The sequence below is a fragment of the Peromyscus maniculatus genome, chromosome 8 (genome assembly GCF_049852395.1).
Source record: "Peromyscus maniculatus bairdii isolate BWxNUB_F1_BW_parent chromosome 8, HU_Pman_BW_mat_3.1, whole genome shotgun sequence".
NCBI lineage: Eukaryota > Metazoa > Chordata > Mammalia > Rodentia > Cricetidae > Peromyscus > Peromyscus maniculatus.
Genome location: NC_134859.1, coordinates 82,931,260 through 82,954,616, shown reverse-complemented (window position 1 = coordinate 82,954,616; position 23,357 = coordinate 82,931,260). Strand labels below are relative to the sequence as shown.

Sequence of the window (23,357 nt, the reverse complement as noted above, 5' to 3'; positions counted from 1 at the left end):
GCTCTAGAAGAGGCCTAGTCAATGGCCAGACATGAGTAACCAAACCACTGAAATAAAGTAGCGAGCGCTATAATAATAAAGGCATGAATACCCAACCATAAGAACCAGAAGAGGGGTAATTAAAACTAATGCTAATAATAATATGCCTGGAAATGTTATGGCTTGGCAGAGAAAGTGGAATTCCAACCGGCTTTAAAGGATGTGTAAGAATAATAAGAGTTTATTATTAGCCCTGGGCAGTCATTATGCCCATTTATTATCACATTTTCTGCTTTTAGTATCTACAGTTGTCCCAGTTTTACTATGAGGGACAGAGGTTTGGAGAGGTTAAGTAAAATTTATTATGGTAGAGCAGAGGGGAAAAGTATTTTAAGCAGGAACAGTATATGTAGGAAGGCCTAAAATAGCTGGGCATGGTGGCACATGTTTTGAATCCCAGTACCAGGGAGGCAGAGACAGGTGGATTGCTGTGAGTTCCAGGCCACCAGAGCTGTATAGTGTACTGTCTAAAAAGGGGGACTCGAGGTAGAAAGGAGAAGGAGACAAGTCAGGGAGGTGCCAGATATCCTTACAGTGCTTGTTACTTTTAAAAACTCTGGTGCAGCTGGGCTTGTTGGTGCATGCCTTTAGTTCCAGCACTCAGGAGGCAGAGGCAGGCGTATCTCTGAATTTAAGGCCAGCATGGTCTACAGAGAGTTTCAGGACACCTAGGGCTATACAGAAAACCCCTGCTGGTGCAGACATCCCTCACATCCTCAGAAAAGCCTCGAGGGGTGGTATCTTCAACATTGTATAACGCAAAAAAAAAAAAAATGGACTTAAAGAAGGTGGGATGTTGCACACATTAAAAAGAAATCTTTGGCCAAGTGTGATGAAGTGCACCTTTAATCCCAATACTGGAGAGGCAGAGGCAGGTAGATTCCTAGTTTATACAGTCAGTTCCAGGGCTGCACAGTGAGACCCTGTCTCAAACAAACAAAATCCCCTAATCTGTTTGGGGAGTGTATTAGTGAAAGGGTCTTATAGCCCAGCCTGGCCTCAGATACACAGCCAAGGGTGACTTTGAACTCCTGATCCTCCTACCTCTCCCTCCCGCGTGCTAGGATTACAGGAACGTGATACCATGCCTGGCTCTAAAAATCAAATCTCTTCAACTAGGCAAGCATGGCGGCAGAGGCCTGTATCCTAGCACTGGAGGCTGAGGCAAGAGGATCCTTTCAGGTTTGAGGCCAGCCTGTGCTACAGGGTGAAACCCTGTCTCAAACCAACCCAAAGAACCTAACCTTATTTCTGAATCTAAGGCAATCTTATCCTGGTTATTGCCCTATCATTTCCAGACCTTGAACTTGGAAAGTGTTTTAACCAGGCATGGTGGTGCACATTTATAATCTTAGCACTCAGGGGGCTGAAGATCAGTGGGAATTTGAGGCTAATCTTGCTAGATAGCTAGATGGAGGGAGAGGAGAACAATGTCATAGAAGTGAAAATATACTGAGGAATCCCTCCATTCCAAAGGCAGGTTTGGGGCCTCTGTGACTGGAACCAGGTTTGGTTCCCAGCACACACACAGGGTTTCACAACCATCCATAACTCCAGTTACAGGAGATCCAAAAATTCCCTCTTCTGACCTCCATGGGCACCAGGCACACACATGGTACACAGACACACATTCACGCAAAACACTCATGAATGTAAAATAAAATATTTTAATAAAATGTTCTCATTAAAAAAAAAATCAAACCCAAACAAAGATACATCAATGAAACATGGAACCTCTATAAAATATTTTACTGATTAGTTTTATTTCATGTTAAGTTCCTAAGATAAATTATACTAAGGCCTAAGCTGAATTCACAAATAACAAACAAAATAGAGCCCCAGGTGTGTGTGGTTTTAGGGTGCAGAGGGCAGGGCAACTCATCCCGAAGGAAGGACGGTAATTAGTAAGGTGACAAGGGGACACGTAGCTAAGTGTGGGGGTGACAGTAGCAGGAAGCGGTTTGAACTCGTCTGGAGTCAGTTCCAGTCCTGTCTCCTGCTCTCAGTGTGACTGCATGTGTGGCTGACCTTCTGGATACCTGCTGTCTTTCCACCTGTCAGAATAGGCTAATAACAGGCCTGAGATCATAGAACTGGTGAAAGGAATAAATAAGATAGAGGAGATAAAAAGTGTGTGGCCTTAAGCACTCAATTAACGGCAGGCAGCTTCAAAACAGAATCAAGTACTAGCTATTTCCAGATCCCCAGACCACAAATTAAGAACACCCAGGCTTTTTTGGTTTTTGGTTATTGGAGACAGGGTTTCCCTGGGACTCACTCTATAGACCAGGCTGGCCTCAAACTTGCAGAGATCTTTTTGCCTGCCTCTGCCTCCCAGTGCTGGGATTAAAGGCCTGCACCACCACTGCCTGGCTCAAAACCCAGGCCTTTCATTTGTTGGTTTTTGTTTTTTGAGACAGGGTGTCACTTAGTAGCCTAGATTGACCTTGAACTCAATTTGTGGGACCAACCATTCTGGAACTCAAGACCCTCTTGTCTCCTCAGCTTCCCAGTGCTGGAATTACAGGCATGCATGCCATCATAGGAGGCAGACTTTGGGGGCGGGGTGGTGGGGAGAATGTTGGGGAAACGTAATCCAAAGTGAGGCTCTGGCTATTTGTTCAAAATGAGTATACATAAATGTACTGAAAATAATATGAATATTTCATTGTGTGTGGTGGTTTATGCAGGTACTCTCGGCACTGGGGAGGCTGAGGTAAGCAGCTATTTTTGGAGACCTTGTCTCAAAAACAAACAAAAAACTTCATACGCTTTGTTGTAGAAGTATCAGTCTGTTATAAATGCTGCCTCAGTCCAGCTGGAAAGGCTGTCTAAATTCTCAATCATGTGGTACACTGGTTTTCTGGCAATATTATGAGCATACACACACACACACACACACACACACACACACACACTCATATTCATGTCAGGAGGACAGGGTTTAAGGTCTTTTCCCCTTAGTCACAGAATTAATTTTCTTATTACAAATCTCAGCATAGTTCTAAGAAATCCAGAATTTCAAACCCCTTAATTCTAGTGTTAGCAGAGAGAAAAGGCACTGAGCTTGAAATCAAGCTTGACGTCTGATTCCCGCTACCAAGCGGTCTACTTTGTGTCATTATCTCCAGGGCAATGCCTAGCAACAGCTCCTGACCTTAAGTAGGCCTTTCTTAAATAAATATTGAATAAACGGAAATAAGGCGGTGTTTCATCCGCAGCTTCTCTTTCCGTTTTCCCTCCTGGTCCAGCCGCAGGCAGGGGGCAACAGTAGTCCTTGGCGAAAGGGATGATCCATCACAGAGCTGTCGGGACGTGAAGCGCCCTAAATTAGTAGCTCTCCCTCCGAGCGTCCGTCCTACAGGGAAGCTGGACCTCAGTCCTACCCTAGAAGAGCATCCGATGGTCCCTCCCTTTAGAGGAGAAACTGTGGCCCTCTCCATCGCCTCTGAACTTCCTTCGTCCAGATCAACCCTTGAACACGACGCCTTCCAGGAAGCTGGGCGGCCGGAGCCTCGGGAGGAGAACAGAACTAGCGCCAGCCCGAAACCAGAGCCCGCTAGCCCCCGCCCCCAGCCCTGGAGGACCGTGGGTGGACGCTCTGGCAGCACGCCTCTCGCTGGTCCGGGAGGAGGTGGGCGGAGCCAGCGCCGCCCGGGCTGGGGAAGCGGAGGGTGGGGACACTCTGGCCCGGCTCTCGGTGGTGCGGGAGCAGCGGCCGCTCTGGTCGGCGGACGTGCTGCTGAGCAGTCCCGGAAGCGAAGCAGCGATGGCGGAGAGTCCGACTGAGGAGGCGGCGACGGCGACGGCGGGCGCCGGGGCGGCAGGCCCAGGGGCCAGCGGCGTTGCCGGTGTGGTCGGCGTTAGCGGGAGCGGCGGCGGCGGCGGCGGCTTCGGGCCGCCTTTCCTGCCGGATGTGTGGGCGGCGGCGGCGGCGGCGGGCGGGGCCGGGGGGCCGGGGAGCGGCCTGGCTCCGCTGCCAGGACTCCCGCCCTCGGCCGCTGCCCACGGGGCCGCGCTGCTTAGCCACTGGGACCCCACGCTCAGCTCGGACTGGGACGGCGAGCGAACCGCGCCTCAGTGTCTACTTCGGATCAAGCGGTGAGCCCGGGTTTTTCCTCCCTCAGCCGGGAGCTCCAGGGCTCGACCTTCCCCGCCCCCCCCCCCTTCCCCATCGGGGCTCACTCCCGCCTCATGTCTTCCAGGCCCACACCCCGCCGGCCTCCGCTGACCGGGCGTTAGTGTCTTGTCTCCCTCTCTCTCTGTCCTCAGCACTCAGCCCTGCACGCCCAGACCGATCTAGGGGTGCCCTCGGGCCTACCCCGCCCCTTGGCGACCTCCGGTGACCCTTCGACTCGGTTCCGGACGCTCTCTCCCTACCCCCTCCGGTTCACCCGAAACTCGACCCGTTTGCTCTTCAGTGGCACCGGGTCCCGCCCTTCGCGCCTCCCCTCCTCCCTACCCCACCAGCCTACCTAGAGGCTGCCCTCAGGCCCCACCCATAGGTTTCCCCCTCCATCTCTTCTGGAGCCCCGCATGGAACATACTCTGCCTGCATTGCCTACCTGCAGACTCAAGCCAGCCTTCCTTTTTACCTTCCCTCGCCTCAGATCCCCACCATATGGCCCCTTCCCCTGAACTGGATAGCCTCCCTGACTTTCCAGATCTTCTCTTGCACCCCCTTTTCCGGTCTCCCCAAAGCTGTCCCACTCTCACACCTGTTCCAGAAACTCAGCGTCCCTTCCCTCTCCCAGTATCATCACTCTGGGTTGTAATATCCTATTCAAGAACTTTTTCCCTGTTATTTTACCCCCTGGATTGTCTGGTTTACTTTTGCGAAGCAGATGTACTCTGTTCAAAATAGGAACAAAAGACCTACTGCCTTTCTGTGCGTGTTTCTTGGGCGACTGATCTTAGGTCATATCACTCCATAGGTAAACGTGTTTTTGCAAAAGTGCTTACATGATACCATACCTATTGCATGGGAAAGGGTAGCACTGTTGAGCTGTTAATTCTGGGACCTGTTTCCTGATGACCAAACTGACTCTCTTCATGCTCCGTATAGGTATTATCCTGAACATTCCAAGTCCCTTCAGGTGTTTGCCCATCTACATGTTTTTCAAGTTTCTAATAAAAAAGAAATTACACCATGCTTGTAAAGTACCTGGCACAGTGCCTGATGCAGAACAGCAACTTCACAGAGATTGCTCCCTCAAACTTAAACTCAGAATTCAGCTCCGTGGCTGTGGAATTCTCCCGTTCTTGATACGCCTTTGAGTTTGGCCTGAACATGTCTATTACCCTACCATGTCCCCGGATTTCCTCATAATTGACTTTTTCTTGAGGCAGTTCTCAACTGATCTATTCTAGTTGATTAGATAATGACCTAGAAATTTCATCTATCATAGTTACTAAATGTCATCTTCCAGATACGAAATTCTGATGATTTCAGAGAGTTCCCTTCTCCACAACATGAAGAACTCCATCCTGTTAGTTTCCTGGACATACAGGTCAGGGTAGACTTGTTCCTGCTGGTTTCGTACAGTCTCCTTACCAGCAAAGGTCCACCATGTGGCTTATGGAACAAGTTTTGTAGTAGACTTAATGATGTCTTCCTGATGACTTTTCAGAAAATCTCTGTGCTCAGGTTTAGTACCTGGGAATCTGGGAGCTAGATGGGAAGAAAAGGAGTTTACATGTGGAAAGAAGTAAATGGGATGCGGCTTCTCCAGGATGATGTCTGATACTGTTGGGATATTGGCTTATTCTCAGTTACATCCCCCCCCCAAAAAAAAAAAACAATGCCCCTTTGATAATAATTTGCTCTTTGTCTGCCTGACAAGTATTCAGATGAGATTTCTCAGCCAACAAGACAGTGCAGACGTTTGTGGTACCAAGCACCACTCTCTCGAATCCCTCGGCTCATTGAGGTGATATAACTATCCCGCTCAAGGGTTTTCCCATTTCCTTCCTCATCCCTCCAACCTCTTTTGATGTTATACAGGGATATCATGTCCATTTATAAGGAGCCTCCTCCAGGAATGTTCGTTGTACCTGATACTGTTGACATGACTAAGGTATGTAACTTGATGGGGGGTGGGGGCAGGGGAATTATTGGAAAACTAGACCCACAAAGTTGAAAGAGCCTAAAACATTATTTAGCTTTCCTCTCATTATATAGATGAAGAAATCAAAACCCCAAGAAATTGAGTGGCTTGCCCAGAGTTACACAGTGAGAAGTGGAGCAGAATCTTAAGTAGGTGTGTTATTAGGGTACACATAGGAATTGTCTGGCTTGGGAAATCCCCAGATTGACAAGGTGTACCTCTTGTTCCAGCTTAGCTATTACCAGGCCATTCTTTCCCTCTCCTGCTCCACCCTGTGTTATAAATTACGATCACCCTGTCCATTTTCCCCAGCTCTTGTTCCATCTTAGCATCTTGATTTTTACTGTGGTACTGCAAGTCAGGTCCAGGGAAGGCTGGGGATGAGGCCATCTTGGTTTAAGTGTTTGTGATCTAAAGGCTCCTATTCTTACTGATTTGGAGTGTCTCCCTTCTCCAGAGACTGTCCTCTCTTGTCTTCTACACAGAAGACTTCCTACATAATTGTCATATTCCTCTGGCATATATACCTAGGCTTCTCTCTCATTGAATGGTCTCAAGGAGTGGATTTGCACATAAGCTGATGTTGGGAAGAAATCAGATATCCTAAATCCAGTGTTTTAAGCAAAAACTAATGGGTTTAGATTTCCTAAAGTTAAAAACTCAAACTTTATATTGTTGTTACTTTTTTATTTTGAATTGATTTTTTTTTTCTTTCATGTGGTTGGAAATGTTTTTCCTGGGACGTGCTGTCCAGTCAAATGCTAGAGTAATATGCTAATCTTTGAGGCCTTAGAATTAATGCCAGTTGACTTTACTATTTCCAGAGTTTACAGACTAGAATATAACCTACTGTGTTGCCAGGGCAGGGTAGGATTATAGATTTGAGGAATGGGAGGGCAAAGTCCTTTCCCTTTTGCTGTTTAAATTCTAAGCATACTTAAGTTGTTAGGAGTCGTTGAAAAAGAGATAGAATTGAGCCAGGTGGTGGTGGTGCATGCCCTTATTCCCAGCACTTGGGAGGCAGAGTCAGGCAGATCTCTGTGAGTTCAAGACCAGCCTGGTCTACAGAGTGAGTTCTAGGACAGCTAGGGCTACACAGAGATAGAATTGAGTCAGCTCAGGTTTGCTTCTCTTCTTGAAGGGAAATTATGTCCAATAATTATGGCTTGTGGAGGAAGAGAATTTAATGTTCTGTTTGAAGGAATACTGATTTATTTTTTATCTGTTTTTTTACAACAGTGTTGGGGGATGGTCTGGTAGCCATAAGTGGATTCTGAGTCTTCCCATTTTTTTGTATCTTTGACACGATAGCTTTGATCCTCCAGAGGAAGCAAGCAGACGCCCTGTGCATCCATTGTAGTCATTAGTTCTACGCCGTTATTGGTGCTGGTGCTGTAACCTCCAATCCCTTCCTTCCATTCGCCTTCCTTCCCCTTCCTTCATACAAATAGAGAGTGGAGTTGCATCATGAGCATGGTTAACATTGTTTGGCAAATTCAAACATCTCAGTAAAAACGTAGTCATTTCTTAAACGTAAGAAATTGCTGTTTTACGTATTAGGTTCCATTTATTGTCCATATACCAATCAGGGAGGTCTCATAGGAAAAAAACAAACTGTTTTAAGGTAATATTGACTAGGGTACTTTGTACCTCGGGCTTTAACTTTTGAATATAAGCTACTCCACTATAGTGAGATTTCCTTAAATTGAAGACCTACTTATATGAGTGAGCCCAGGCAGTTAATTCATTCTGTATGGTGAGAACGTGGAATATGAACCCCAGGCAATGTATGCTGATTGTCACTGCTTCTGGTGGGGGTAGCAGGTGGAAGCCAGGAGGGGTTGTGGTGGGTCATCACCTCACAATTTTGAGATGGGGTTTTATTTTGCAGATTCATGCATTGATCACAGGCCCATTTGACACTCCTTATGAAGGGGGTTTCTTCCTGTTCGTCTTTCGGTGTCCACCCGACTATCCCATCCACCCACCTCGGGTCAAACTGATGACAACGGGCAATAACACAGTGAGGTTTAACCCCAACTTCTACCGCAATGGGAAAGTCTGCTTGAGTATTCTAGGGTAAGAGGAGACTTCTAAGTGGCCGAGTTGGTTATTAGCAAATTATCACTTTAGAGCAGCCATTGTCAACTGGGGTTCCTCATCTGAACCCAGAGCATAAAAGTGATCGACTATTCAGTTCTCAGGATGGTTCCTGACTGGTATCATTTTAGATGGAAAGGAGTAAAATCAATTTATTACATACAAGGAATGTCTTATGAAGTGGTTTACTAAGTATGGTCCTTAAGAGCTGCCACACGGTGTCAGCAGATTTGGAGGTCCCATTCTAGAAGTGTGTCAGAAATTTTGGGGCATGCCAGTGGTCTGCTTTTAGGGGCTGTGCAAGTGATTACGCTGTGTACTCCTTTGAAAACTACTCCCTTAGGACATTAGGGCCTTATTTTTTCCCATGAGACTTGAGAAAGGCTCCGGGATTGTTGTATTCATGTAGTGGGTGTCTGATTGGAGTCTCTTAATGGGTGCCTTTGGAAGCAGTGGTGGTACTAATGATAATTTAACAATTGAGTAAAGACATCTGAGCTTGGAAAGCATGTCAGACAGGACAGGTGTCTGGTACACTCCCTGGGGGCTACTGGGGCATTGCTGTGTGGAGTTCTTACTCACTCTGTATCAGCTGCCTTTGTTAGTTTAAAATTCAGAATGAAGTGTCTTGTAGCATGGTTTAAATTGCTCTTTTGTGGTCCAGATTTCCTTGAGGTAGAGAATAAGTATGAATTGAATGTTGAGAAAGTTGGCCAAACTGGTGATCCTGTTTCTTCCTTCTATCCAGCACATTTCTAGGTTTGTGTGTGAGAAAGGCAGCTGAAACATACTGGAACTATGGATTGTATTTTTCTAGAACTCTGAAATCTAAGGATATGATATACTGTTAGGTGACAGCCAGGAAGTCCCATTGAAGCAGATTGTCATAATAAGTCCTTCATCTTATTAGGCTCCATGAGTGTCTCTGCTGGTGGGATTGGGTGTGTGTGCGTGCCCCTTGGTAATATGACAGTTGAGTCTTGGGTTTGGTATGAAATTTGTTCTTGAAAGTGTATGTGGTAGGTTCTCCCTCAGTAAGGTGATATGAAGCCGTTTCCACACTTAACAGCTCACACACAGAACAGGCAAAGAATAATGGTTGGATGAGAGTGGTGGAAGTTTGTTGCATGGAAAAGAAGACCTATCCTGAAATAGCAATTTTACAGTTAAGAATCATGGAGTAGAAAAATTCTTACACATTTTTAGTTGGCTACATTAGCTTTATTGGCTAATTCCTTTTCTTCATACCTAGTAAGAACCGCTGGGCTGGCTGCCTGCTGATAGAAATGGAATGGACTAATAACCCTGTTGACTTGAATTCCCACATGTGTAAAGTGGGAAGTAGAAGGCCGAGAGAGTTCCTAGGGAACCCTGGGAGAGAGCAGTCTTAGAAGTTACTGTCCCATAGCCCTGACCTGGGCTGTCCCAAGAGTAGAAGGGAAAAGGCAGTGCTCAGTTCAGTAAGCTAGTCTTGGCTCAGGTTGTGTTCTGCTTCTATCTCTCATGGCATCTTGTAATTAATTGAGCTAGAATAAATACCTGCCATGCGTGGTGGGTTCAGTCTCTGTAAGGTCAAGGCTGGCATGGTTTATGTACCAAATTCTAGGACAATTAGTACATTAGTGAGACCCTACCTCCAAAAAAAAAAAAAAAGGCACTGATGTACAAGTGGCCCAATCCCACTCTCTTTAATGCCTGGTGTGGTTTAGTCAGGAATGGTATAATACATGCCTATAATCCCTAGCATTCAGGAGGCAGAGGCAGGAAGATTGCTTTTAAGTTTGAGAATAGCCATGACTATTCTAAGACCCAGTCTTTAAAAAAAGAAAGCGTGTGGGGTATTTTCCCTGGTGTTCAACTTGTTTTCCATCTGGTATTTTTAGAAATTGTCAGACTGTCCACATTCTGAAAATGCAGAACTTCTTTTCTATCTTAGCAGAGTTGTGCATCTTCAGAGAACTTACCCTGCTTGGCTTGTTACAGAGCTGAGTCCCTGACCATGAACTTCAACATGTAGCCTCATAGCCACATCTTCAGTCACCTTTGTGCCTCTGATTAGCTGTTTTCCCTCCAGCTGTCACACCAATAAATACAGAAGCCTTTTGAAGTCATAGAGGTTAACATTTAGACAACCTTTAGAGTTAGTTTCCTTAACTTGGATCCTTGTTTTGGTGCGGTGATCTTCCTTAGCTACTGTTTCTTTTCCAGCTCAAAGTCTTTTCAGAGTTGTCTTGTTTGCTCTCTGTTTTCTTCTGTTCTCAATTGATATAAGAATGTAGGCAGGCCGGGCGGTGGTGGCGCACGCCTTTAATCCCAGCACTCGGGAGGCAGAGGCAGGCGGATCTTTGTGAGTTCGAGGCCAGCCTGGGCTACCAAGTGAGTTCCAGGAAAGGCGCAAAGCTACACAGAGAAACCCTGTCTCGAAAAAAACAAAAAAAAAAAAAGAATGTAGGCATTTGACTGTTCTGGTAAATGAGAGTAAGACAAGGCTGGGAATTTTCCAAGTATTAAGTGAAAGAGAAACTTACGGTGAGTCACTAATGATGGTGATGCTGCTGCTGTCAGGGTTCCCTGGCTGTCCTCTGTATCACCCTTTTCCCATCCCTCTGCTGTGTTTGCAGTACATGGACTGGCCCTGCCTGGAGCCCAGCCCAGAGCATCTCTTCCGTGCTTATCTCCATCCAATCCCTGATGACTGAGAATCCCTACCACAACGAGCCAGGCTTTGAACAGGTAAGGACTGTTGGGCTGTGTGCTGAGGCCTGCAATATCAGGGCCTATAAGTGCTCTGAGATACCTCTTGAAAGTCTGTCTCTCTCTCTCTCTCTCTCTCTCTTAAGGTTTATTATTATGTATACAATGTCCTGCCTGCATGTATGCCTGCACACCAGAAGAGGGCACCAGATCTCATTTCAGATGGTTGTGAGCCACCATCCTGTTGTTGGGAATGGAACTCGACCCTTGGAAGAGCAGCCAGTGCTCTCAACCACTGAGCCATCTCTCCAGCTCCGAGTCTTCCTCTTTTTCTAATAGGACAGCCCCACTTAACACAGCTAGCTGTAGGAGAGTTAAAAAGGGAACTGACATGGATGTCCTTTATTTGCAAGAATTACAGTAACCGCTGGGTATGGTGAAGCATGCCTCTGATCCCAGTACTAGGGAGGTAGAAGCAAGGTGGCTCTGTGAGGTGGAGGTGACCAAGGTCTATGTAGTGATTTCTAGGCCAGGTAAGACTGCATAGTGAGACCCTGACTTTAAAGACAGAGAGAGAGGGAGGGAGGGAGGGAGGAAGAGAGAGGGAGAGAGCGAGCGTGAGCAAGCATGCCCTGGAGCGCCGGGCAGTGCAATTATCCACAGTGCTTTTCACTTTTAAAAACTCTGGTGCGTCCATGGCACACGCCTTTAATCCCAGCACTCAGGAGGCAGAGGGAGGCAATTCTCTGAGTTCGAGGCCAGCCTGGTCTACAGAGTGAGATCCAGGACAGGCACCAAAGCTACACAGAGAAACCCTGATTCGGGGGTTGGGGGGACAGGACGGACCAGCTCTGGTGCACCTTGTTGTGGTCATGCACGCCTTTGATCCCAGCACTTGGGAGGCAGAGGCAGGCGGATCTCTTGAGTTCAAGGCCAGCCTGGACTACAGAGTGAGTTCCAGAAAAGGCTCTAAAGCTACGCAGAGAAACCCTATCTCAAAAAACAAAAACAAAAAAATTGGGTTTGAGTTAACCTAGTGAATGAAAGTAAATGTTGTCATTTGTAAATCAGTTCTGAGCATGCTTTAGAAATTTTTTATTTTATGTATGTATATGGATTTTTTTTTCTCTCTGTGTGTGTCTGTGCACTACTTTGTAGTTAAAAGTTTCTCTGGGGGCTGGAGAGGTGGCTCAGAGGTTAAGAACACTGGCTGTTCTTCCAGAGGTCCTGAGTTCAATTCCCAGCACCCATATGGTGGCTCACAACCATCTGTATTGAGATCTGGCTCCCTCTTCTGGCCTGCAGGGATACATGCAAACAAAACACTGTATACATGATAAATAAATAAATCTTAAATAAAAAAAAAAAAGAAAGTTTCTCTGGTCCTGTCTGGGCCCTGCAGTCCCGTGGCCTGCTTATAAAATAATCACACAGAGGCTTAATATTATTTATAACTGTTTGGCCATTAGCTCAGGCCTACCACTGGCTAGCTGTTACACTTAAACTCAGTAACATTGTTACTCTGTGTTCTGTGGCTTTACCTGTGTGCCATTACATGCTGCTTCTTGGGTGGCTGGCTGACTTCTCCTGACTCAGCCTTCTTGTTTCCAGAATTTTCCTTGTTTGCTTATCCCACCTATACTTTCTGCCTGGCTACTGGCCAATCAGCATTTTATTTATCAACAGATCAGAGTAACACATTTGCAGCATACAGACCGATATCACCCATCACCACTTGAGTGCCTGATGGCCACAGAGTTGGAAGAGGGCATTGGATGCCCTGGGACTGGGGGTGCAGACATCAGCCACCATATGGGTTCTGGGAATCAAACCCTGGTCCTCTAGAAGAGTGGCAGGTGCCCTTAGCTGTTGAGCCACCTCTCCAGCTCCCTGCCAGGGAGGGTTTGAAGTTTCTACAGCATAGCCTTAAGGTGCTCCATAGTGACTACTGCCCTGCTAAGCTAGCTGTTATCTGCCCCTCCACCCCCATGGTACCAAGGGTTGAATTTAGGGAGCTCAACCATGAGCTAACTCTTTTTTTGAATTTTCCTTTTGTTTTTCTTTTGGGCTTTTTGTTGTTGTTGGTTTGGTTTGGTTTGGTTTTCGAGACAGGGTTTCTTTTTATAGCCCTGACTGTCCTGGAACTCACTCTGTAGACTATACTGCCTTGAACTCAAGAGACCCTCCTGCCTCTGCCTCCTGAGTTCTGGGATTAAAGGTGTATGCTACCACACCCAGCATTTTTTATGTTGAGACAGGTTCTCTGGAGTTGAATAGGCTAGTCTTGAATTCTCTATATTCCAAATAGACTTTGAACTTTTTTCCCATAAGATTTGTTTTTACTTGTACTTGAGTGTGTGTTGTATGATGTACATGCATGCACATATGCACATGACATGGAAGCCAGAAGAGGGTGTCCAGTCACCTGGAGGTGAAGTTGTAGGAGATTGTGAGCTGCTAGATATGATTGCTGGGATCTAAACTCTGGTCCTCTGGAAGACCTGCAGGTGCACTTAACTATTAAGTCGTCTCTCCACTACTCTCCCAAATTGCTAAACGGTCTTATTAATAGAAAACCCATGGGCTGGAGAGCTGGCTCAGGGGTTAAGAGCACTGGCTATTCCTCCAGAGGTCCTGAGTTCAGTTCCCAGCAACCACATGGTGGCTCACAACCATCTATAATGAGATCCAGTTCCCTCTTCCGGCATGTAGGCGGAACACTGTATACATAATAAATAAATAAATATTTAAAAAAAAAAAGAAAAAAGAAAACCCAAAGCCAGATATTGGGGTGAAAGCTGAAAGATCAGAGAAACAGAACAAGCCACAGCTAAACTCACCTTACCAACTCCTCAGCCTCCAGAGTGAGACTTCCTGTTTACTTATGCCTTATATACCTTTCTGTGCCCTGCCATCTTCCTTTCCCTACTGCTGGGATTAAAGGCGTGTGTGCTTCCCAAATACTTGCTGGCAAAGGCATGAGCTATCAAGGCTGGGATTAAAGATGTGTGCCACCACTGCCTGGCTCTGTTTCCTTTGTGGCCTTGAACTCACAGAGATCCAGAAAGGACCTCTGCCTCCCGAGTGATAGGATTAAGGGTATGTTCCACCACTGTCTTTCCTATGTGTCTAATCTAGCGGCTGGCTCTCTCCTCTGATCCCCAGATAAGCTTTATATATTGGTTACACAATATATCACTATACTAGACCTTGAAGTTTTAATCTCCTTGCTTCAGTCTTTCCCAATAGTGAGAATCACAGGACTGTGTCCTTCTCTAGCTTTCTCTAGCTATCTATTATTTTGGAGATTGAAAGTGTACTATATTAACTATATTATTGGTGTAGTTAAAGAAGCTAGTCATTAGTATAGGCAAGAATATATTTCCCACTGGTCGGTAGTGGCGCTCACCTTTAATCCCGGGACTTGGGAGGCAGAGGCAGGTGGATCTGAGTTCAAGGCCAGCCTGGTCTACAGAGTGAGTTCCAAGACAGCCAAGGCTACACTGAGAAACCATGTCTCAAAAAACCAAAGGAAAAAAAAAAAAAAAAAAAAAAAAAGGGAATGTTCTAGTTTGCATTACCAAAGAAAGGGCATAGGAAATGCACATTTGCCAAGGGTAATGCTATATTCCAGGCTGTGCTCTTCCTATATATGTGTGTTGTTTAATGTTTATGCTAACTATGAGGTAACTATTGTCCTAGTTTTCAAGTGAGGTAATAAAGGTTTTTGTTTTTTTTTCAGATGGTCTCATGGAGTTCAGGCTTAATCTGTGTGTGTGCTTGTGGGTGCATAATGCACATGAATGTTTGGGATAGAACCATAGGGCCAAGTGCTTTATAACTTATATATGTCTAGCCCCCAACTTTTGACTTTTTTGTTTGAAAAGTTTAAAGGTTCTTCCTTTGATAAATTTACAGTAGTTAGTGATGGTAGAACACTACAGACATGAAAAGGAATTAACCAGGAAGTTCCAGAGTTGTTCCCCGCTTAATCCTTACTTATAGGCCTTATATTGAGACTCAGGATAAATCTAATGGATCTAGTCTACTGATTACAATCATTTGACCTATAATAGATTGGGTGTTTTTATATATAAGGAGGTCAAGGGTCCTACAATGAGTAAGATGTTCTTGGACTCTGTGTGTGTGTGTATTTGGGTGGTATACCCTGTACTAACCCTGAGTATCTTTGTACTAACTTTTCTCTTTGACTAAATGAGTACTATGGCATCTTTCAAATTACAGGAAAGACATCCAGGAGACAGTAAAAACTATAATGAATGTATCCGGCATGAGACCATCAGAGTGGCTGTCTGTGACATGATGGAGGGAAAGTGCCCCTGCCCTGAACCCCTACGGTATGTGTCCAGAGGACCTACTAAGTGTCCATCCATTTTAGAGATTCATTTTGCACCTGGGAGGACCTTTGCATCAGAGTCCATTGTTAGGAGATACAGAAAAGGAGAAAGAGGGTGGATTTTTTTTTTTTTTTTTTTTTTTTTTAATTTTTTCTTGTTTGCTTATTTTGTTTTGTTTTGTTTTTCTGAGGCCGGGTCTCAGTGTGTAGTTCTGACTGTCCTAGAACTCACAACGTAGACCAGGCTGGTCTTGAATCACAGAGATCCACATGCCTCTGCCTCCTGAGTTCTGGGATTAAAGGTGCCACCGTGTCTGGCTCCAGACCTACATTTAACACTGAGCCCCAAACCTTTGTTTATTATCTGCCTCTCCTTGGTTGTGTGTTTGTTGCACTCACCTGTGGGTAGGTGTGTGGAAGCCAGAGGTCAACATTGGGTCTTTCGCTATCATTCTTTCTTTTTTTGTTAGTTTTGGTTTGTTTTTTGTTTGTTTTTTTTTTCCAAGACAGAATTTCTCTGTGTAGCCCTGGCTGTCCTGGAACTCACTCTGTAGACCAGGCTGGCCTTAAACTCTGAGATCCGACTGCCTCTGCCTTCTGAGTGCTAAGATAGAGGGCGTTTCGCACCACATCTGGCTTTTGTTTTATTTTATTTTGAGACAGCTGAAGCTGGAGTTGACCATTTCTGCTCAATTGGCTGGCCAACAAGACCCCGGGATTCAATACCTGTCTGTTCCCTGAGTGCAGTAGGGTTACAGATATGACAGCCTGGCCTATAGAGCAAGTTCCAGGATAGTTAGGGTTATACAGAGAAACCCAGTCTTGTAAAAACCAAAAGAAGAAAAAAAAAAATCTAAGATTAGGAAGTGAAAGGGGAACCTGTACCTTATGTTTCTGGCTTGTCTGTTCAATTCCCAGGGGTGTGATGGAAAAGTCCTTCCTGGAGTATTATGACTTCTATGAGGTGGCCTGCAAAGATCGCCTGCATCTTCAAGGCCAGACTATGCAGGTAATACAGTTTCTTGTTGCTAGTTCTAGAAGCCCTACACAGAACACAAAAAAATCCCCCTCCTCTCTGTTGTTGCCTGTTTTTGCTCTTGGTGGGGGGGCGCTATTACCTAGCTCCCAAATAAAGCACACACAGGGGGCTTTTTCTTAATTATGAATGCCTAGCCTTAGCTTGGCTTGTTTCTTGCCAAGCTTTCCTTAACTTATATTATCCTGTCTACCTTTTTTGCCTCTGGGCTTTTCCTGTTCTCTTACTTCTGTAACTCTTAATCTTACTCTGTAGCTTACTGTGGAGCTGGGTGCCTGGCCCCTGGAGTCTTCCACCTTCTCTGACTACTTCTTTCTTCCTCCCAGTTTTCTCCTTCTGTATCTTCTTTCTGCCTGCCACCGCTGCCTATCCTTTCTCCTGCCTTGTTATTGGCCATTCAGCTCTTTATTAAGCTATCGGACTATCTTTATTAGACAGGCAAAGTAACACAGCTTCACAGAGTTAAGCAAATGCAACATAAAAGTAACACACCTTAAAATAATATTCAACACCCCCCCCCCCATACAGGTTACATTCACATCTCAAAATGTCACAACTAAAGAATCCTTTGTTGTTTGAGGAGCTGAAGCCAAAGCCAGAGAAAAAACTGGCTTGCTTAAGAACGTGTATAGAGATGGTTCCTAGTCATGGCAGTCATCCTCAGTCAAGTTGGAACAATCTGTTCTGGAAAGTGCATCACAACCCCTTCCTTTCTAGTCTAGTCCTTTCAACTCTAACAAGAACATCTAGACTGCTCAGAATCTCAAAGATGATAAAGAGATAGAATTCTGTGCCTGACCCTAAGAGCTCACAGGGCAAGGTGGTTTAGGGTAGCCATATTGTGTGGTTTCGTGGTGATTCCTACTCTAAATAACTAGTTCATTCTTTCCTTTTTCTGGGGAAATGTGTCCTAGCTTCATCTAAGAATAGGCTGTAATGGGGCCAGTAACATGGCTCAGTGGATAGACAATTGGCACACAAGCCTGGTTTCCTGAATTTAACCTGTGGAACCCATGTAAAGGTGGAGGAAAGAAAGAACTGACACTACAGTTGTGTTTGGTCCTCTTTTTTTTTTTTTTTTTTTTTGGTTTTTCGAGACAGGGTTTCTCTGTGTAGCTTTGCGCCTTTCCTGGAGCTCACTTGGTAGCCCAGGCTGGCCTCGAACTCACAGAGATCCGCCTGGCTCTGCCTCCCGAGTGCTGGGATTAAAGGCGTGCGCCACCACCGCCCGGCGTGTTTGGTCCTCTTGACCGCAGTATGCATGCCATGGCTTACACACACAGATCATGCATACAGTAATAATTTTAAAAGCATGGGCAGGACATGGTGATGCATTTCTGTAATCCTGGTACTTGAGAGGCTTGGGCAGGAGAAAATTGCTATGAGTTAGAGGCCAGCCTAGACTACATAGTAAGACCCTGATGCAATTTTTTTTTTTTTAATACCGATTAAGGAAAGGCCTTTATTTGTTTTGAGACAAGGTCTCATTATGTAGCCCTGGCTGTCTAGAACCCTAAGTAGACCAGGCTTGCCTAGAACTAACAGAGATCTGCCTTCCTCTGTTTCCTAAGTGCTAGGATTAAGGCATGTACCACTACATCCAGCTTAAGAGGGGCTTGATTTCATTAGGGACGCAGAGGCAGGGAGATCTCTGAGTTTGAGACCAGCCTGGTCTACAAAGCAAGTTCCAGGACAGCCAGGACTACACAGAGAAACTCTTGTCTTGAAAACCCCTCCCCAAAGCAGGGGAGGGAGAGTCTTGTTTTAGCAACGAGAGTGTTACTGACCAAGTCATAGATAGACTCATCTGCTTGATTAAAAGATTAAGAGTCTTCCTGTTTTGGAGCATCAGCTCAGTGGATTTGGGTTCCTTCCTGGTGGTCTTGTTTAGAAATGGGATGGCTTGGCTAGATGTGGTGGTACATACCTGAAGTCTCAGTTACTGGAGACAGTAACTGCCACAGAGTGGCAGGCAGCCTGGGCAATGTAAGGAGACCCTTTCTTCAAATAAAGGCCTGAGGATTTTAGCTTAGGGGTCAAATTGCCTGGCAGGAGGAAGAGCCTGGGTTCAAACTTTGTAGCCCCCAAAAGAAAAACGAGATTGGGATGAATTAGACAGTTGACTAAACTCTGATGGCTTTCTGGATCCAGCTCTTGGGCTATTTCTATTTCTGCAGCACCCTTAACAGTAGTTGTCTGTTTCTTGGTAGTTTCTCTGTCTGCTTACCTGCCTTGCTTAAGGACAAAGGACATGACAGGCTAAGAATGAACTTGTTTCATGAATTGCTTTTTAGGGGGACATTAGAGGAAGCCTGCCCAAGTCTGTTCTCTGTGAGAAAATGTCACTGGTAGTGATCACCACCATTCAGGTTGTGAAGGAAAACAGGTGTTCAGTAAGGGATGGAATGGGAGGGGCAGGACCTGGGTAGATGGGGGTGGGGGAAATGTTGCCAAGGGTGAAGAACATTTGAAGAACTGATAGTCCCCAAGTAAAGATAGACTCCAGCCTCGAGGACTATAACCCTTGGGAATGAAAGGGTAGGCCATTGTTACAGTGACCATGACTGGTATCCACTGACACCTCCTAAGACTGATGTTTGGCTACTAATAGGAGAAGTTGGTTGAGGATGTAGTTCATTGTAGTACACTTGCATAGAATTCACGGGATTTAGAGAATGAATCTTTATAACCATAAAAGAAAAAACTAGAAGGGGTTTTTGTGAGGAATGCAGAGAGGAGGGAATAGTGTAAATTGTGTAGTTTTTTGTGTGTATGTGATTGGCGTGCAAAGAAAGGTCCCATTTGCTTGAACCTTGTCCGTGTGAACTTGCTGCCCTTCAGTCCCTGTGTAGCCTTTCGCCCCCGCCCCCGCCCCCGCCCCCGCCCCAGACAAGGTTTCTCTGTGTAACAGCCCTAGCTGTCCTGGGGCTGACTTTCTAGACAAGGCTGACCTCAGACTCACAGAGATTGGCCTCCCAAGTACTGGGATTAAAGTCAAGTGCTGCCATGTCCACCTCCTCTTTTTTTTTTTTTTTTTTTTTTTGGTTTTTCGAGACAGGATTTCTCTGTGTAGCTTTGCGCCTTTTTTTTTTTTTTTTTTAAAAGATAGAGTTTTACTATGTAACCCTGGCTGACCTGGAACTCACTCCTATATTTTACTTTAAAAAATCTGTTTTTATTTTATTTTATTTTATTTATTTTTTTTTTTTTTGGTTAAAGATTTATTTATTATGTATACAGTGAGTGTTCGGCCTGCAGGCCAGAAGAGGGCACCAGATCTCATTACAGATGGTTGTGAGCCACCATGTGGTTGCTGGGAATTGAACTCAGGACCTCTGGAAGAACAGTCAGTGCTCTTAACCTTTGAGCCATCTCTCCAGCTCCTGTTTTTATTTCTTAATATACTCCACTCCAACTGTAGTTATTTTTGATACTTTGAAGACAGTTACATCTACAAAATGATTAGTGATCTTCGGCTGGGTGTGGTGGCCATCTCTTTAATCTCAGCACTAGGGAGGCAGAAGCAGGCCCATCTCTGAATTCAAGGTCAGTGTAGTTCACAAAGTGAGCTCCAGGCCAGCCAGAGCTACACAGTGAGACCCTGTCTCCAACAAAAAAGCTTAGTGATCTTTGATCTACAGGACACAGAAGGACACAGACTGAGATCAAGGCTAGGTGACCCTGGAACATTGCCCAGTAACCTGGATAGGAGTGCACATCTCTGGGGAAAGAGTATAGGTGTTTATCAGAAAGTCAGTACTGAGTTCAGACCTACCTGTGACCTTAAAAAAGCAGAGTGTCCTCTATGAGGACAGAAGATGGAGGGAGATTATTTTCTTGAGTGTTCAGAGGTTAGCTGAATGAAAACACAGGCCCTCAGGGCTGGAGAGATGACTCAGTATTTCAAAGTACCGACTGCCCGTCCAGAGGACCAGGGTTTGATTCCCAGCACCCACATAGCAGCTCACAACTGCCCATAACTCCAGTTCCAGGGGATCTGAAGCAGTCTTCTGGATTCCGTGGGCACTGCACATATGTGCTGCACAAACATACATTCAGGCAATGTACTCATACACATAAAACAAAAAAAAAAAATCTCAAAAAAAATTAAAAAGAAAACAGACCCACCTTACACTCTCCTTGCTACCCTCCTAGAACTCCCCCATGTCTTCTCTGCATATTGGCTTGCTTTGAGAGTGCAGACATGTTTTTAGTGTCAGCCTAAGCTGGACCTATTTGGGGCAGTAACACTGTCATTTGGACCCCTGTGCTGCGCTGTGCGCTCCTCTGCTCTGTGGCCCAGAAGGTGAGCTTGCATTTCAAAGCTGCACTCTAGCCTGAGCTGTAGACGTGAATCTTCCATACCCTTGTCTCCTTTTCCCCCCACAGGACCCTTTTGGAGAGAAGCGGGGCCACTTTGACTACCAGTCCCTCTTGATGCGTCTAGGAGTGATTCGGCAGAAAGTGCTGGAGAGGCTCCATAACGAGAACGCTGAAATGGACTCTGATAGCAGCTCCTCTGGGACAGAAACAGACCTGCATGGGAGCCTGAGGGTCTAGACCCTGCTCCCCTGCCCCTCCCCCAACTCGAGAGTCCCAGCAGAGCCCCTCCCCTCACCCCAGGGATGGAGAAGCACTGTGCATCTCCCTTCAAAAGTGTCGGCATCCCGGCATCCCGCAAGATGGCAAGAAGCAAGCAAACTCAATCCCAGGGTGTGGGAGTGGGGCTGTTCCCAATCTGACCTCCTTGGTGCTGGAGCACCTGGGCTATAGTCAATCCTGGATCAGGGCCAGGATACTTTTGCGAGAGTGCCTGGAGTGATGGCCTCTGGCAAAGCTAAACAACCAACACACCTCTCCGCAGGGCCAGCTAATTAGGAATAGGAGAAGACAGAAAATGAGAACCCAAGAGGGAGCATGCCCAAGTGGTTTATAGGGATCTCTGGGAGTTTGGGTGGGGGTGCTGTCTGTGACGCTTACGCAGTCTGGTTGGTTATCTGTTTGTCTTCAGTCTTGAAGCAGGGCTTCCCAACACCCTCTTCTCCCTTCCCCCATTATTTCCCATGGGCCAGCATAAAACTTTGTTTTTCCTAATTTATATAGTCACTGTTCTAGACAGACCAAAGAGAAGGAACAGTGGTGGAGTCTGGGCTGCTGATAGTAAGCTTTACCTAGCACCTGAGCACCTTTCTCCCTCGCCCCATTTCCTCAGCATTTTAGGTTACAGGTAGAGGTAAATCCCACTGGGACTTAGCCCAGGGCTCTGGGAAGCCTGCACAGGTGTCAGAAGAAGCTGCTTACTGTGTTCCCACAATCACTGATTTGAAAGGTTCCCAGCACAGGCAGCTGCAGCGGGAATGGGATTTGAGCCACTACATAAAATAGTCTCTTACAGATTTTCCTGAATACTAGTCAGTGAGGGTGTTTTTCTTGGGGTAGAGCACGGGGAGACGGATGCTAGTCCCTATTTTGTTTAGCTGTCCTTTTGTATTTTCATCCCAGTCTGTAGTCCCTGTCCTCCCTTCAGCCCCACCTCCATCTCCTGGGGCTTTGTGAGCATGGAGAGCCAGTGGCAAGGTGGGATTGTGACTGGGAATTTGGAGGCCCTTCCCTCACCTTTCCCTCTGTCACTGGCTCTGTACCTTTTCTCAATTTAGCTACAGTGATCCTTCAGCTGGTTGAGTCAGAAGAATCCATCCTTGCCAGTTTGAGAGAGTTCACACTTTGCAGGTTTGCTGTTGCGACTCCTACTAGGTGGTTGGTGATCCGTGGGATGCAGGCCTCCTGGTCAGTGTCCAGCCCTGAGGAAGGGAGAGAACTGCCCTGCCCGCTGCTATAAAGGTCTCTGCCTTGTGGATCATGGGACTCCCGTGGAGAGACAGGGAGAAGATAGGGCACAAAGAGGGACCTCTTGGGAGGGCAGAAAGCCGAGAACTGGACGGGGACAGTCCACTTGGGGAGCAGAAGTTTATTTAGGCTACCTGGAGGCTGGGTCAGATGTGGAGACTTGAAAAGGGACCCTGCTTCCAATTTCCCTCTTCCATTCCCAGAGCTAGTCCAGGGCCGAGAAGAATGCCTTTGGTCTGTGGGTCCAGTGTTGTCTGTCATCCATTTAAGTGTTCCCACTTTCAAGTGACAATCTTCTCCTTGGCCCTGCCATGGGGCAGAGCATGTCCGGCATAGCAGCCTGACTTTTATGCCCTAATCTTAAGTTGAGGAAATATATGCACAGGAGTCAAAGAGATGTCTTTATATCTGACTGTACATAAATGAAGTTTTCTTTTTTCCTTTTTGGTGCAATAAAGTTTGTTTTGGCAGAAGGAGGAAGCGCCTATGGGTGTGGGAGGGTTTATGTAAAAAAACATGGAATCAGTGTTCACCATACCTCACCCGGGCCAAGTAACTATAGGAGGGGAATCCTCAGTTTCTAGACACTGAGAACTGGAATGTTTGTGGGAAGAAAACTATGGCTAGTATTATGTTATTTGGAAATGGAGGGGCTTTTTTTTTTTTTTAATATGCTGTGCCCTTAGGAGTGAGTCAATGAAAGGAACAACTAACCCTCAGTGGATTTAAAAATAGTTTTCAGGACTGAGCATGTCCTGTGAGGACAGATGGAAGTAGAGATGGGCCCAGGCTGTGTCTGGAAAGATTTCTCTGTATGGAGAAGTCGCTGTATTTCAGTGTCCAGGTACTGATCCAGCACTTCATGAATACTGGGCTGTGAAGTCAAGCCTCTTCCCCATTGCCACCTCATTCACTTGCTGTGAGAGAATCTTGCTTTCTGAGGCAGGGCTTTTCCTCTTGGTTGATCCTGAGCATGGAGATATCCAGTGCACGTTATGTCCTGCCCGCCTGTGCCATGAGAGCAGTGATGGGGAGATGGGCTCTGGGGCTAGTAGAGGCAGGCTTTAGCTTTGGCACTGCCTATGCCAATGGCCTCTGGCATTCCCTCCCCATGGAGTCAGATCCCTGCTTAAGGACGAATGGGCAGTGTACGTGAAAGAGCATAAGGTAGGGACTC

The 23,357-nt window shown here is 46.0% G+C and overlaps 1 protein-coding gene across 1 annotated transcript; it reads left to right on the top strand.

The window, feature by feature from the left end:
- The first annotated feature begins 1,778 nt into the window (after positions 1-1,778).
- Ube2z (ubiquitin conjugating enzyme E2 Z) lies at positions 1,779-22,653 on the top strand. Its single transcript, XM_042282680.2, has 7 exons — positions 1,779-4,140; positions 6,044-6,116; positions 8,038-8,225; positions 10,868-10,979; positions 15,186-15,298; positions 16,216-16,306; positions 20,723-22,653. The coding sequence occupies exons 1-7, from the start codon at positions 3,809-3,811 to the stop codon at positions 20,891-20,893; spliced, it is 1,080 nt and encodes a 359-aa protein (XP_042138614.2). The 5' UTR covers positions 1,779-3,808; the 3' UTR covers positions 20,894-22,653.
- Positions 22,654-23,357: the final 704 nt, after the last annotated feature.